General features: G+C 48.7%; 1 protein-coding gene across 1 annotated transcript in view; it reads right to left on the bottom strand.

Moving 5' to 3' along the window:
• LOC133116647 (dystrophin-like) overlaps positions 1-15,000 on the bottom strand; it is a 177,690-nt gene that overhangs the window by 153,370 nt on the left and 9,320 nt on the right. Inside the window, 5 exon segments of the mRNA XM_061226466.1 lie at positions 2,811-2,930; positions 3,789-3,939; positions 5,062-5,243; positions 8,630-8,821; positions 14,852-14,986. Of these exon segments, the coding sequence (XP_061082450.1) occupies positions 2,811-2,930; positions 3,789-3,939; positions 5,062-5,243; positions 8,630-8,821; positions 14,852-14,986 (780 nt within the window).

Below are 15,000 nucleotides of genomic sequence, written 5' to 3'. Positions count from 1 at the left end.
ACCGGGCACTTTATTAGGAACATCTGAACACCCACTTATTCACGCGATTATCTAATCAGCCAATCGTGTGGCAGCAGTGCAATGCATAAAATCAAGCAAATATGGGTCAGAAGCTTCATTTCGTGTTCACATCAACCATCGGAATGGGCGAAAAATGGGATCTAAGAGACTTGGAATGATTGCAGGTGCCAGGGTGGTTTGAGTATCTCAGAAACTACAGATGTCCTGGGATTTTCACGCACAACAGTCTTTAGCGTTTGCAGAGAACGGTGCGAAAAACAAAAAACATCCAGTGAGCAGCAGTTCTGTGGGCAGAAATGCCTTGTTAATGAGAGACCTCAGAGGAGAAGGGCCAGACTGGTCAAAGCTGACAGGAAGGTGACAGTAACGCAAATAACCACACATTACAACAGTGGTATGCAGAAGAGCATCTCCGAACACAAACCTCTAAGTGGATAGGCAACAGCAGCAGAAGACTTGAGTCTAAAGAATAAGTGTAATAAATACCTAATAAAGTGCTCGCTGAGTGTAAATAGCACACTGCATGCACGTCATAGCGCTTGGCAGGTACCGGCGGGTGAACTCGCAGGGGAAATAAAAATTTCGTACATCTTAATTTCACTTTGCCAATCATTAAACTACCGCTAAATCTCCAAGGCAGCATTGCTGCGTAGTGCGTGCGATCCACCGGCCCAAACTTGCACATTTTTCACACCTGGTTCCCATTTAACATCGCCCACTTCTGACTCACATCACAATTTTGCACTTCTGTTTTTGTCCTGAAAATGAGACCGATGAATGCGTGTGACAGACGACTTAATTTCCCCGCCGTATTAAAACCGTGAGAGGGGGGGCGGGTGCTGACTCTGAAAACACTTCATTTACGGGAGCACACCCTCCCTCCTCAGTTCTACAGACAACGGAATAAAAATAAATAAATTAAAAAACGCATTAATTTCAGTTCATCTTCCAATATAAAATAATGTGCAATACAAGCATTCTGCAGTAACAGGAGATTACCATCCTGTAATCACATTGCTAAGCTTCTTCCGAGCATAACGGCTAAATACAAAGGTTGAAGAAAGAAAAGACCAGTCCCGTTAGTTTCCCGGAAAATGCGAATCTATGCCTGACTGCGCGTTGGTTACATTATTACAGGACAGAAATAATTGAAGGTAGAGGAGTGCATCCAGGTTCATAATTGTGTGCACACAAACGGACCAGCACACGGCTTTAACATATGCATGTACATATGTGCCTATCGCACAAGTTCAGCACAGGATGCTTAGACCGTGAGCATAAATGCCAATGCAAATATCCTTACACAGAAAAACACAGGAATAAAAAAGGCACAATACATCAGCTGATCCTTACACACTACACTGCTACATCAGCCGATCCTTAAGCTTTACACTCTAACATCAGCTGATCCTTACACACTATACTCCTACATCAGCTGATCCTTACACACTATACTGCTACATCAGCTGACCCTTACACTATACTGCTACATCAGCTGATCCTTACACTATACTGCTACATCAGCTGATCCTTACACTACACTGCTAAACCTGCGGATCCTTATACAGTACACTGACGCATCAGCTGATCCTTACACTTTACACGGTTACATCAGCTGATCCTTACACACTACACTTCTGCATTAGCTGATCCTTACACACTACATTCTATCAGCTGATCCTTACACTATACTGCTACATCAGCTGATCCTTACACTATACTGCTACATCAACTGACCCTTACACTATACTGCTAAATCAGCTGATCCTTACACTATACTGCTAAATCAGCTGATCCTTATACAGTACACTGACGCATCAGCTGATCCTTACACACTATACTCCTACATCAGCTGATCCTTACACACTATACTGCTACATCAGCTGACCCTTACACTATACTGCTACATCAGCTGACCCTTACACTATACTGCTACATCAGCTGATCCTTACACTACACTGCTAAACCTGCGGATCCTTATACAGTACACTGACGCATCAGCTGATCCTTACACTTTACACGGTTACATCAGCTGATCCTTACACACTACACTTCTGCATTAGCTGATCCTTACACACTACATTCTATCAGCTGATCCTTACACTATACTGCTACATCAGCTGATCCTTACACTATACTGCTACATCAGCTGACCCTTACACTATACTGCTAAATCAGCTGATCCTTACACTACACTGCTAAATCAGCGGATCCTTATACAGTACACTGACGCATCAGCTGATCCTTACACTTTACACGGTTACATCAGCTGATCCTTACACACTACACTTCTGCATCAGCTGATCCTTACACACTACATTCTATCGGCTGATCCTTACACATTGCACTGTGCTTGGTCAACTGATCCTCAAACAATGAAAAAATAATCCTTACAAGCTGAAATGAACACACACGCAGTCCATGCTGAGGTCAACAGTTCCAGGCTCGGCACTTGACTGGAGAATACATTTCCTGCACAGTTTTGAATGTAATTTACATTCACAATTTAGTCATTTGGCAGACGCTTTTAATCCAAAGCGATTTGCAAGAGCGTAGGTTCTTCCACAGGTTAAAGCGTCAAATCCATAACTAGTAGAATACGCATGAAGGGCTACTCTAAACAAAAAGACGGTGATCGTAAGTGCACATTTGATTGATTTTTGGTGAGACAGGAGTGATGAGAATGAGATTTCACACGCTGTGAAAGCCCTGCCGAACACACTGTAATCACCGCCGTTAACAGCCTGCTGATTGGCTGAGGGCCGCGGTCCTCCTGCCAGGCCACTCACCTGCAGTTTCTCCTCCAGGACTGCGGTGGCGCTGTCCCCGCTGTTCTCATCCACCACCACCACCATGTGGGTGAGCGAGTTCACGCGCACCTGCTCCGACTCCAGGTCCTCCTGGAGAAGCTGTGAGGGGGCGGAGGAAGCATGCGGTCAGAGGGCAGCGGGGGGGACACCCCCCGGGGCCACGCCAAGGACGGACCGCCCTGGAGCTACCAGCCGTCTCAAAACACAGCTTGAGCTGGTCAAACCGTGGTGAGTATGGAGCTCGTCTGAACTGGTCAACCAGCTACCAGCCGTCTCAAAACATAGCTTGAGCCGGTTTTTTTTTTCAGTAGGGCAAGCAATGTTTTCAATGAACGGGACCCGTTTTCAATGAACAGTCAAAGGTACAATTGCGGTCAAAATACAAAGTCACTCATTTCTTCCCCACAAGCACATTTAGACACAAACTGTGTTTTTTCTTCAGCTAATGCCTCCCCATGTGCCGATTATTTTCAAGTTATTGCGATAAGATATTATTAGGACAATACAGCAATATTTTTCAGACAAATTAGGGATAGATTACGTCACTACGTTTTGTGCTTCGTGGAGGAGCTGTGTTTGACGGTCTATGGAATGAACCAGGCCCACACAGGAAATAAAAGCACATACACATTAAACTCTAACATCTGTCCGCACAGGGGTGTTTGGTATGATCGGTTCCCAGAGGGGTGTTTGGTACAGGTTTGGGGAGGGAGGAGGAGAAGGGCAGAGAGAAAGAACAAAATCGGAGAAAAATGAAAAATGAAAAATGAATTATTTTCCTTTTGTGCATGTTTTTTTGTGTTATTGTGTTTGGGAGGTGGGCAGAAGGATTCATGCACAAACATATATAATAACTGAATGAATGAAGTGGGCCTCCAAAGTGGGGAGGTGGTGACGGGATTAAAAAACAGGAATAAATCAATTAAAAAAAGTAAAAAATGAAATAAAAGCACATACTTTGTGCTCTTCCACTTGGTGCTTGACGTCCTCCAGGTCTGGCCCCAGAGGCTCCGCCTCCATGCGCTTGATCCGGGCCTCCGTCAGCTCCAGCCAATCGGTGAGCTGCTTTAGCTGCTGGTGCTGCAGGTCCATCAGAGCCTCGTGCAACCTGAGGAGGAGGGCCCAGCCAATCAGGGAGCAGCGTCAGAGAACCCGCTCTGCAGCAGCGCGTGTTCGTAGCGTGTTTCGGACGGGGAAGGGGGGAGCAGAGGTGCTAACGGTGCATATCTGAGGGCAGTAACCAGTGTGGGCGCTGTGCTGATCATTAAGGGCACGCCTGTCAGTGTGCTGATCATTAAGGGCACGCCTGTCAGTGTGCTGATCATTAAGGGCACGCCTGTCAGTGTGCTGATCATTAAGGGCATGTCTGTCAGTGTGCTGATCATTAAGGGCACGCCTGTCAGTGTGCTGATCATTAAGGGCACGCCTGTCAGTGTGCTGATCATTAAGGGCACGTCTGTCACTGTGCTGATCATTAAGGGCACGCCTGTCAGTGTGCTGATCATTAAGGGCACGCCTGTCAGTGTGGGCACTGTGCTGATCATTAAGGGTACGTCTGTCACTGTGCTGATCATTTAGGGCACGTCTGTCACTGTGGGCACTGATCATTTAGGGCACATCTGTCACTGTGCTGATCATTTAGGGCACGTCTGTCACTGTGGGCACTGATCATTTAGGGCACATCTGTCAGTGTGGGCGCTGTGCTGATCATTTAGGGCACGTCTGGCAGTGTGGGCACTGATCATTTAGGGCACATCTGTCACTGTGCTGATCATTTAGGGCACGTCTGTCACTGTGGGCACTGATCATTTAGGGCACGTCTGTCAGTGTGGGCGCTGTACTGATCATTTAGGGCACGTCTGGCAGTGTTATCAGCAGCTATGTTGATTAGTGGAGGCACAATGTAGTGTGTGCTTGTGTTGATCTGTGTGTGTGTGTGTGTGTGTGTGTGGTGCAGTGATGATGTGTGTGTGTGTGTGTGTGTGTGTGTGTGTGTGTGTGTGTGTGTGTGTGTGTGTGTGTGTGTGTGCGTGCGTGCGTGCGTGCGGGTGTGTGTGTGTGTGGGTGTGTGTGTGTGTGTGTGTGTGTGTGTGTGTGTGTGTGTGTGTGTGTGTGTGTGTGTGTGTGTGTGTATGGTGCAGTGATGATGTGTGTGTGTGTGTGTATGGTGCAGTGATGGTGTGTGTGTGTGTGTGTGTGTGTGTGGGTGTGTGTGTGTGTGTGTGCGTACTTGCTCTGTCGCTCCATGCTGGCCACACGCAGGTGCTCCCAGCGGGAGTTGAGCAGGTTCATCTGCTCCCGGACCTCGCTCTCCTCCTCCTCCGTCAGACGACCCTCCGACAGCAGAGCGTTCCCCATCTGCAGCACCCTTCCCACACTGCCCTGCTGCGACGTCAGCTCCACCATGTAGCCCTGGACACAACACAGAACCGGGAGTCAGCCTCTCTCACCATCACTCACACACACACACCCTCTAAATACCTCTGCATCCCACTTTCGGATGAGATGTTAAGCCAAGGTCCTGACTCACTGTGGTCATTAAAGATCCTGTAACACTCTTTACAAAGAGTCGGGGGTTCCCTGGTGTCCTGGCTAAATTCCCAACCCTGGCTCTTTCAACCTGCCACCTAATCATCCCCTGATTCAACTGCCAAAAACATGTTATCTCTCTCTCTCCACCTCAGCTGGTATGAGAGGAGATTTTTGGTGCAAAATGGCTGCCGTGCATCACCCAGGTTGGGTGCCTTACTCTGGTGGTGGTTGAGGCGAGTTTCCCCTCCCTCATCGCTGTAAAACGCTTTTGAGTGTCTAAAAAAAGCACTCTATAAATGCAATGATCCATCTATTTATCCATCTTTATGACCAAGGGCAAGAACAGAGAGAGGTAGAGTCGAATGACCGATCACTAGATGGAGAGGCGAGACACAGAAGATTCCAGAAGGACCTTTGCCTTGAAGACAGCAGCAGCACTTGGCTGCTGTAAACATCCCGATGCAAAGGAGCGTGTTTCATTCAAGTGGAAACCGCATCCCACCCTCCTCCCTCAATACTAATCCTCAAGGCCTCCTCATCACAGCCCACAATTACCCACAATCCCTCTGTCTGTGTCTGGCAATTATACACAAACATAGATAGGGTACTGATGAATGAAATCTGAAGTAGCATCAGACTATGCCTGGCATTGGATTTAGTGCACATTTCAGTAGGATTTGTTATTCGAAAACGTTCAAAAGAATTTGTTTTCGGCAAGGGGAGCAGACAGAAGGTTGCGATTTATTACCGTACACGTAAGTGACATTGGCAAAAACAAGTCCGTAAATTCAGCGAATTAAGGTCCCCCTTCCTTTTTGTACTTCTGTTCCGTTTAGAGGCATTCACTCACAACTTTGGGTGATTTGGGGAGAGAAAATAAAGCCAAAGTAATGGTTTGTGACTGTAGCCTACTAGCCTGTTTATTTTGTTCAATAAGAACCATCCGTATATCACCGCGTATTCAGGAAGGGCTTTTAAGCCAAAGTGAAACGGTGTACACATGCAAGGTGCAAAACGGATAACTGAAAAAAAAAAAAAAACCCCAAAAAAAACAAAGACAAGCCCACTGTCTCTAAACCGCACTCTGCTGTAGCTCCGATCAGCCGGATACAGACGGTAAGGGGCACAGGCATTCTAAAACTATCCTAAAACTAAGTCCCTCCCGCTTACTATTTAGCCTTCTGAAAAGCCTGATTAAACCCAGCACTTACAAACACCTAAACCCAAGGCAGGAGGATCTCCCCAGAGGGGCGCAGATTACACAGCGCTGAAACAGCCTTTGCTCGCCCCGACTGCCGAGACGCGTTAAATAACGGCCCAAACATACTCCTGCACGCTGCCTTCCTCATCACACCGCCCGTGTTCAGGCACGCGTTTCCCACAACCCCTCCCCATCGCCCTCCCAGGCGGTTATTACCCATAAACCTCTCTCTTTTGTAGTTTTCACCCGCTGTGCGTCGGCCCGGTCCCCGGGGTCTGCTTGTGCGTAATGAGGTTTTAATACAGAGGGAGCAGGCCACTGATCAGCGGACTGCGGCCGTTTTACAAACACGAGAGCGTTTCTTAAACTCGGCGGCGTTAACGGAGGCGGCCGGGTTCCGCGTGCGTACAGCGTGACTGCGGTTTAATCACTCTCAGACGGCGTCACGCGGCTAGGGACGCCCGGCTCAGTGACTCACCCAGAGAAACTCCTCTTCACTCGGCTGAAAAACATCCTCTCTCCCTGTGCACCTCAGCTGGTGTGTGGTGAACATCCTCTCTCCCTGTGCACCTCAGCTGGTGTGTGGTGAGCATCCTCTCTCCCTGTGCACCTCAGCTGGTGTGTGGTGAACATCCTCTCTCCCTGTGCACCTCAGCTGGTGTGTGGTGAACATCCTCTCTCCCTGTGCACCTCAGCTGGTGTGTGGTGAGCATCCTCTCTCCCTGTGCACCTCAGCTGGTGTGTGGTGAGCATCCTCTCTCCCTGTGCACCTCAGCTGGTGTGTGGTGAACATCCTCTCTCCCTGTGCACCTCAGCTGGTGTGTGGTGAGCATCCTCTCTCCCTGTGCACCTCAGCTGGTGTGTGGTGAGCATCCTCTCTCCCTGTGCACCTCAGCTGGTGTGTGGTGAGCATCCTCTCTCCCTGTGCACCTCAGCTGGTGTGTGGTGAGCATCCTCTCTCCCTGTGCACCTCAGCTGGTGTGTGGTGAGCATCCTCTCTCCCTGTGCACCTCAGCTGGTGTGTGGTGAGCATCCTCTCTCCCTGTGCACCTCAGCTGGTGTGTGGTGAGCATCCTCTCTCCCTGTGCACCTCAGCTGGTGTGTGGTGAACATCCTCTCTCCCTGTGCACCTCAGCTGGTGTGTGGTGAGCATCCTCTCTCCCTGTGCACCTCAGCTGGTGTGTGGTGAGCATCCTCTCTCCCTGTGCACCTCAGCTGCGGTGAGCATTCTGGCACAAAATGGCAGCCGTTGCATCACCCAGGTGGGTGCTGCACATTGGTGGCGGTCGAGGTGAGTTTCCCCCCTCATCACCGTAAAGTGCTTTGGGTATGTGAAGAGCACTGTATAAATACAACTATCTCATCGATCTATCGATCTATTCAGCCCCAGTAATGCTTGCCTTTTCCGACAACAAACGTGTGCCTACTACTTAGTTTGCCTAAAAGCTAAATAGTATCTGGCACCGTATCAAGCTTGATATTGAAAACCCCCAGTGTTTCTGCCTCCACTACAAGTCCTGGCAAGCTCTTACCCACAGTGACCACTCGCTGTGTGGAAAAACCACTTCCGAATGTCTGCGCGGAATTTATCCTTATGCCAATTTCCATTTAAATTAATTGGTGTGAAAACTGCTCCTTGGCCCCACCCCACCCCACTCACCCCGCGGGTGTGGCCCTGCTCCTTAGGCCTGTCCCTCCCTGCCCTGACCCCCCCCCACCCCGCCCCTCTCTCCCCTTGGCCCTGACCCCCCCCCCCCCACCCCGCCCCTCTCTCCCCTCGGCCCTGACCCCCCCCCACCCCGCCCCTCTCTCCCCTTGGCCCTGGCCCTGACCCCCCCCCACCCCGCCCCTCTCTCCCCTTGGCCCTGACCCCCCACCCCCCACCCCGCCCCTCTCTCCCCTTGGCCCTGACGCTGGCCTGACCCCCCCCACCCCGCCCCTCTCTCCCCTTGGCCCTGGCCCTGACCCCCCCCCGCCCCTCTCTCCCCTTGGCCCTGACGCTGGCCTGACCCCCCCACCCCGCCCCTCTCTCCCCTTGGCCCTGGCCTGACCCCGCCCCGCTCACCTCGTGGGTGTGGAACTGCTCCTTGACCTCGTCCACGCGGCCGGAGATGGGCGGCTGGGCCTGCAGGCCGTCCTCGGCGGAGAGCAGCCAGGTCAGCACCTGCTCCAGCGCACTCTGGTACCCCTCCAGCAGGGGGTTCCCCCCGGGCAGGGGGCTGCCGGCTGGGTCCTCCTCTCCCTGGCTGTCCGGAGACTGGAGGAGGGGGGAGCACAATGGCAGAGAAAGCCTTTTAATCACAACACCACAATATATGATTATACATTATACATTACATTACATTACATTAATGACATTTGGCAGACACGCTTATCCAGAGCGACGAACAGTTGATTAGACTAAGCTGGAGACAATCCTCCCCTGGAGCAATGCAGGGTTAAGGGCCTTGCTCAAGGGCCCAACGGCTGTGCGGATCTTATTGAGGATCGAACCAGCGACCATGCGTACCGTAACCACTATGCTACAGGCTGCCCTACATACATCACATCCAGAGTCACAGGCATGCAAAAGCACACAGTCCCCTCCAAAAGCATTGGAACAGCAAGGTCGATTCCTTTGTTTTCGCTATAAGATGATTGAGTTTCAGGTCAAAAGATGTACAAGAAATGACAAATCAGAATATCAGGTTTTATTTCCTGGTAATGTTTATCTAGATTTGATGACTGTATAGAACACACAAACACATTTACAAACCCTGTCAAAATCAAAAACATCATCATCATCATCATCATCATCATCATCATCAACGTAATAATCATCATCATCATTAGGTTTCCTCAATCTTACCCAGAAAGGGCCGGTGTGTGTGCATGACTTTGTTTCAACCAAGCAGGAACACACAGGTTCTTAGCAAAGACTCTACTGATTGATTTGGGGAATCAGGCGTAACTGCAAAGATGGAACAAACGTCTGCACCCACAGCAGCCCTTTCTGGACAAGATTCATCATCATCATCATCATCATCATCATCATCATCAACCCAAACGTACTGAATCCAGAAACACGGCAGCACGTTAATTCAGTGGCGTTCAGTGCAGGGGGAAGCTGCAAGCCGAATCCTCTAAATTCTGGAAGCCATTATTTCCAATTATATCTTTTACCATCGTTTCATGTTGCCACTTACTTGGTTCGTAAAGCCAAGCTAATTCTCAGACTCTCTACTGGCGAGAGCGACCACTTCCCTCACACCCACAAGTGAAAAAAGACGCCAAGTTTGTTCCAAATTAAGTGTGAAAAATGCCTTCCTGAGCTGGTGGATTTATCCGAAAAGGACTCGACTGCCGCCTCGAAGCAACAAGCGGGATCGCTTGTTAGTACACTTGGCTTTGTCAGATGTGTGTGTGGCGGATGGCGGTTTAAAACCTACAGCAAAACGACTCCAGCGACATCAGCGAGCTTCAGGCTTCTGCCAAGCTTAGTTAATCCCCATGTAAACACAGACTGGCGACACCATCGCGCTATAAAAAGCACCAGCAGCATATTTAGCTGTGCCGTTAAAAAAGCAACACGGCAACAAACAGAGCGCGGCTCCATGGGCGCGTGAGAGCAGCCGCACGGCGAAGGCGCTTCATCTGGATCCCTCACCCGCCGTTTAGTCAGAAACACGGCCCCCGCCCACCCTGTGACTACACCACACCAGCAGCTGTCTGCTCTGACTCCCTCGACATTCTCATGACTGCAGTGTGCAGTGCTTTAAGTGAAGCTGATGGACATTCTCATGATTGCAGTGCTTTAAGTGAAGCGGATAGTAATTCTCATGATTGCAGTGTGCAGTGCTTTATGTGAAGCTGTTGGTAATTGTCATGATTGCAGTGTGCAGAATTGCAGTGTGCAGTAGTAGAGGTAAAGCAGTTGGTAATTGGCATGATTGCAGAGTGCAGTGGCTGAAGGTAATTGTCATGATTGCAGTGTACAGTAGTTGAGGTGATGCTGTTGATAATTGTCACGATTGCAGTGTGCATGATTGCAGTGTGCAGGATTGCAGTGTGCATGATTGCAGTGTGCAGTGGTTGAGGTGAAGCTGCTGGTATTTGGCATGCAGGGCCATAACAGCAATCCCAATGCAGTGAGGCTGTTTGCAGAAGCTCATGGAAGTGTGTGTGTGTGTGTGTGAGAGTGTGTGTGTGTGTGTGTGTGTGTGTGTGAGAGTGTGTGAGTGTGTGAGTGTGTGAGTGTGTGAGTGTGTGAGTGTGTGAGTGTGTGTGTGAGTGTGTGAGTGTGTGAGTGTGTGTGTGTGTGTGTACAAGCGGGTCCATTAGAATTTCTTCCGCTGCAGCTCTCCGCATAACCTTCCCAGACTTCCGAATGTCACATAAAAATCAATGTCACAATTCCGAGCCTCGTCCGGTCCACATTCCGATAAACCCGGCGTAAGCCTTTTGCTTTTCACCGAGATTCATCAGCTCACTCAGTTTAAAAGGCAAAGTCACTTCTCAGCTTAAGCCCCCTGCCTGGGAGAATCCCACCCCACAGGGTGTATCAACACTATAACACTTATGAGGTTTATTCAGCCTTTTACATCATATTACCTCTCTGCCTTTCCATAACCTGCTTTCACCTCCTTTGCTTAAGGGATTAGCCAAATCCGGACCCCTGCGTTTTCAGAAACCCGCTTCAGTCTGTCTGTTTCTCTGCTGAAACCTGCCATGAGCTCCTATAGCTGCTCGATCTGAACACACAAGATAACCGTCTCCTTGAATGGTGTCTAATTAGGAAAAGAGACGCTAATCATCGCGGGTTTGATGCAAACCGTCGTATCGTTGCGGTAAACCGGACGGATTACACCTGGGTAATCGCACCAGCTGAAGTTGAACAAAATGTGGACTAGAAAATGAAGAAATATTCGAGTGGATTTCGGACAAGAAAGATTGAATTTGCGCCCGTCTGTCACCGGATCTTGTGCGAAGCGCGCATCATTGTTTGTCGCTTTGCCGTTTAATGCTCTAATGTAGGTTCCATGGACACATTCGCACAGATAAAAGTCCAATCTCCATGGGCCATCAGTGTGAAGCTCATACTTCACGTTGTTTAATAAACCGAAAATATTTTTCTGGAAAAAAAAAAAAAAACAACAACAAAAAAACCCATTTGCATCACTGCATGCAGCTGGTTAGAATTGATTTAGCACATTCTGCGAGTTGTTGACAATGCTGTCAGCGAAAGACAGAGGAAATACAATCATCTTCAGCGTTTCTTTTTTCAGCCTGTTGTCCTTGAGAATAATTCCTTTATGTTCTCTTTTGCAGAGGCATCACGTTTAATGTTAAGGACGTTTTTAAAAACGTCGCCCTTTCTCTTCAACTCCTCTGCAGGAGTCCCCTAACCAACTGTCACTTGTTCTTCCCCCGTCTATCCTTACCCTCTACGTCCCTTGTATTTTTTACCTTAACCTTGGAATTTGTATTTCTGGGTACTGTAATTTCTCAAATTGTCGTGGTCTTGGTATGGCAGTTACTGTTCAGACTCGGCCCATCTATCTTGTGTACGAGACATGCGCTCATTGCCCAACAACCAGTCCTACGCCAATTGTACCTCATCCGACGTGTTCGATTGTTTGTTGTGTGCCCTTGACATGCACGGTTTTGCACGGATTTAGCAGACGCTTTGGATAATAGCGGCTGCTAAACGACATAACTTGACGGAACGCAACGTAACGTACAAACATTCGCAAACGAGGGGGAAGTGCGGACACAGTAACAAGGCACAGTGCACCCCCCACGTGGGGCTGAGAAGATCCAATTCCCAGCGGCCAATCATCTGCAGCCACAGCCGTGCTGACGCTGCAGATTATTTATTTTTTCCGCAGCGCGCTGATTCGACGAGGGTTCTCCGGTGGCTTCCATTCACAGGGAAGACAAGCGCACATGCTAAACACGCAGCCGTGGACACACACAGAGTGGAGTCAGAGGAGGACCTAACCGGCAATTGTGCATTGCCCTGTGCAGCCATTCATGCCGGCCTGTAGCGTAGTGGTTAAGGTACACGACTGGGACACGCAAGGTCGGTGGTTCTAATCCCGGTGCAGCCACAATAAGATCCGCACTGCCGTTGGGCCCTTGAGCAAGGCCCTTAACCCTGCATTGTCTCCTGCTTAGTCTAATCAACTGCAACTCGCTCTGGATAAGAGTGTCTGCCAAATGCCATGAATGTAATGTAATGTACCACAGCATGGAGCCTTACCCGAATGAGCCACCCAGCATCCTGTCCAAGAGAGGTTTCTACCCCTTCTCGTCTTGATGAATTTACAACATTTAATAATTAATATTTACAATTTTTAAAATAATTTTATAGCTAACAAGACATAGGCATTTACATTTTTAACCATATTTTGACTTACAAATCGATGCAGATATAGTCTGGGAAAAGTTGGGAAATCAAAAGAATTAATTTAATCTTGCCACCGGAGGACTGAATTAGAGGTTATAAAACCCAGTGGTGGAGAACACGATGGCCCTGCTGTAGCAGGAGGAATTTACATGTATATTACACCCGCGTCTTAAGTGACTGGGGCGTGGCCATAGCATTTTCAGTCTCGCCACCAGAGCCATTATTGTCCATCAATTTAAAAAAAAAAAGAGAGAAAGAAGAAAAAAGAAAAAGAAAACGGCAATCCATAAAATCAGCCGGGCCTTCTAATGGTGCCACCGCAGACTTGTTATTTTCGCTCCTCATTTTAATGACATGTAAATAGACAAAAGGAACACATTCGGCTGGTTTCGAGTTTCCACGAGTGTCAAAGTGTCAGGGATTCCTCCCACCGCGCTTTTTTATTCCACAGTAAACAATGAGATCACTGCCGCCATCTGCCTCGCCATAAACATTTACGTGCAGCACCTGAGCAACCTTTAATAGTGCATTACTTACAGGGTTAACTGTAAACATTTATCAGTATGTAAATGTTTTACCAAGAACATGGTGGTAATGAATCCTCTCTGCACTGTGCCAAGTGTTTGAGTGTGTGTGCATGCGTCTACGTGTGTGTGTGCATGCATGTGTACATGCCTGTGTGTAAGTACTTGCCTGTGTGTGTGTGCGTGTGCGTGTTTGCCTGTGTGCTCACGAATGTGTGCATGCCTGTTTGTGTGCTTACTTGCCTGTGTGTGTGTGTGTTTGCGTGCGTGTGCGTGTTTGCCTGTGTGTGCGCACGCATGTATGCTTGCCTGTGTATGTGTGTGTGTGTGCGCATGTGTGCTTGCCTGTGTGTGTGTGTGTGTGTGTGTGTGTTCACGCATGTGTGCTTGCCTGCGTGTGTGTGTGTGTGCGTGTGTGTTTGCGTGCGCGTGTGTTTGCCTGCCTGTGTGTGTGTACGTGCGGGTGTGCACTTGCACTTGGCTATGTAAGAAAACTAGAACTGTAAGAGAAAAGCAGGAACGGAACAAACAGGCCACAGTCTGTTTTTTAATAAGCCAACCAGCTGGCAAGCATAACTGTTTACATATCCACCTGCATTGTGTGTTTACTGCATTCATCACACATTCTCGGCACAGACGCCCGGTTTCCCCAGCGACTCGCAGGCAGCCAATAACATGCAACCGGTGAACGACGGGGCATTTTCGACGACACTGCCGGTGCACACGGGCCCCAGGAGGTCAAAGGTCAGGCACCACAGAAATCCTCCCGCACTTTGATCTCATCCACACTACACTACTCCGCCTGCCTGCTTTTCCATCCGACTTCAGCTGGCAGACTGACTACACAGCAGCCAGGGTATTGACCAGGACAGGAAAACTTATGATCGCATTAGCCCAAGGCTCAAATCCCAAAACTGGGTTAGTGTTTTTTAGAATTGATTCTAAAACGTTATCGCTGGTTTTCAAAGGAAAGTAGGGGGTGGCACCTGAACATAATATGTCTTTTATATTGTAAAAGACAACATCGACCACAAAGAGCGCTAAGGTGACTACTCTAAGCACTGGAAGCTTCAACAGGAGAGGGCGTTACAGACACTGCACACCAAAAACTCACTTATCAAGCACCAGTTTTTCATTCAAAACATAAAACATACTTTAGCGTTAAAAAAGTGTCTGAGCCTTTTATCATGTTCCATTTTATTGGAAATCTTTTTTTATTGTCTCTAAGATTGCATTATTTTTATTTGATCAGCTTGCCATTTTTATGAGGGAGTGGGGAATCTGTAATGCATGGTTTCAGATGTATTAAAAGGTCGTTATTATTAGAAGTTCATGTGGCAACAAAGAGGAGAGTTAAGAGGTGGGAAGGGCTGACCTTTGAAGTGAAGCGCCTTCTCTTTTGTTCGGGGGACGTGACATAAGCTGCCTGTGTGTAGGTACAGCTTTTGTAGCGAGGTTTTTGAGATGGGGAGGGGCTTCGAACCCGCCCCTGTGCCACGCTCACTGTGATCTGGGAGATTGGGA

This window comes from Conger conger, chromosome 17 (genome assembly GCF_963514075.1).
Source record: "Conger conger chromosome 17, fConCon1.1, whole genome shotgun sequence".
Lineage (NCBI taxonomy): Eukaryota > Metazoa > Chordata > Actinopteri > Anguilliformes > Congridae > Conger > Conger conger.
This window is presented reverse-complemented; position numbering and strand designations above follow the sequence as displayed.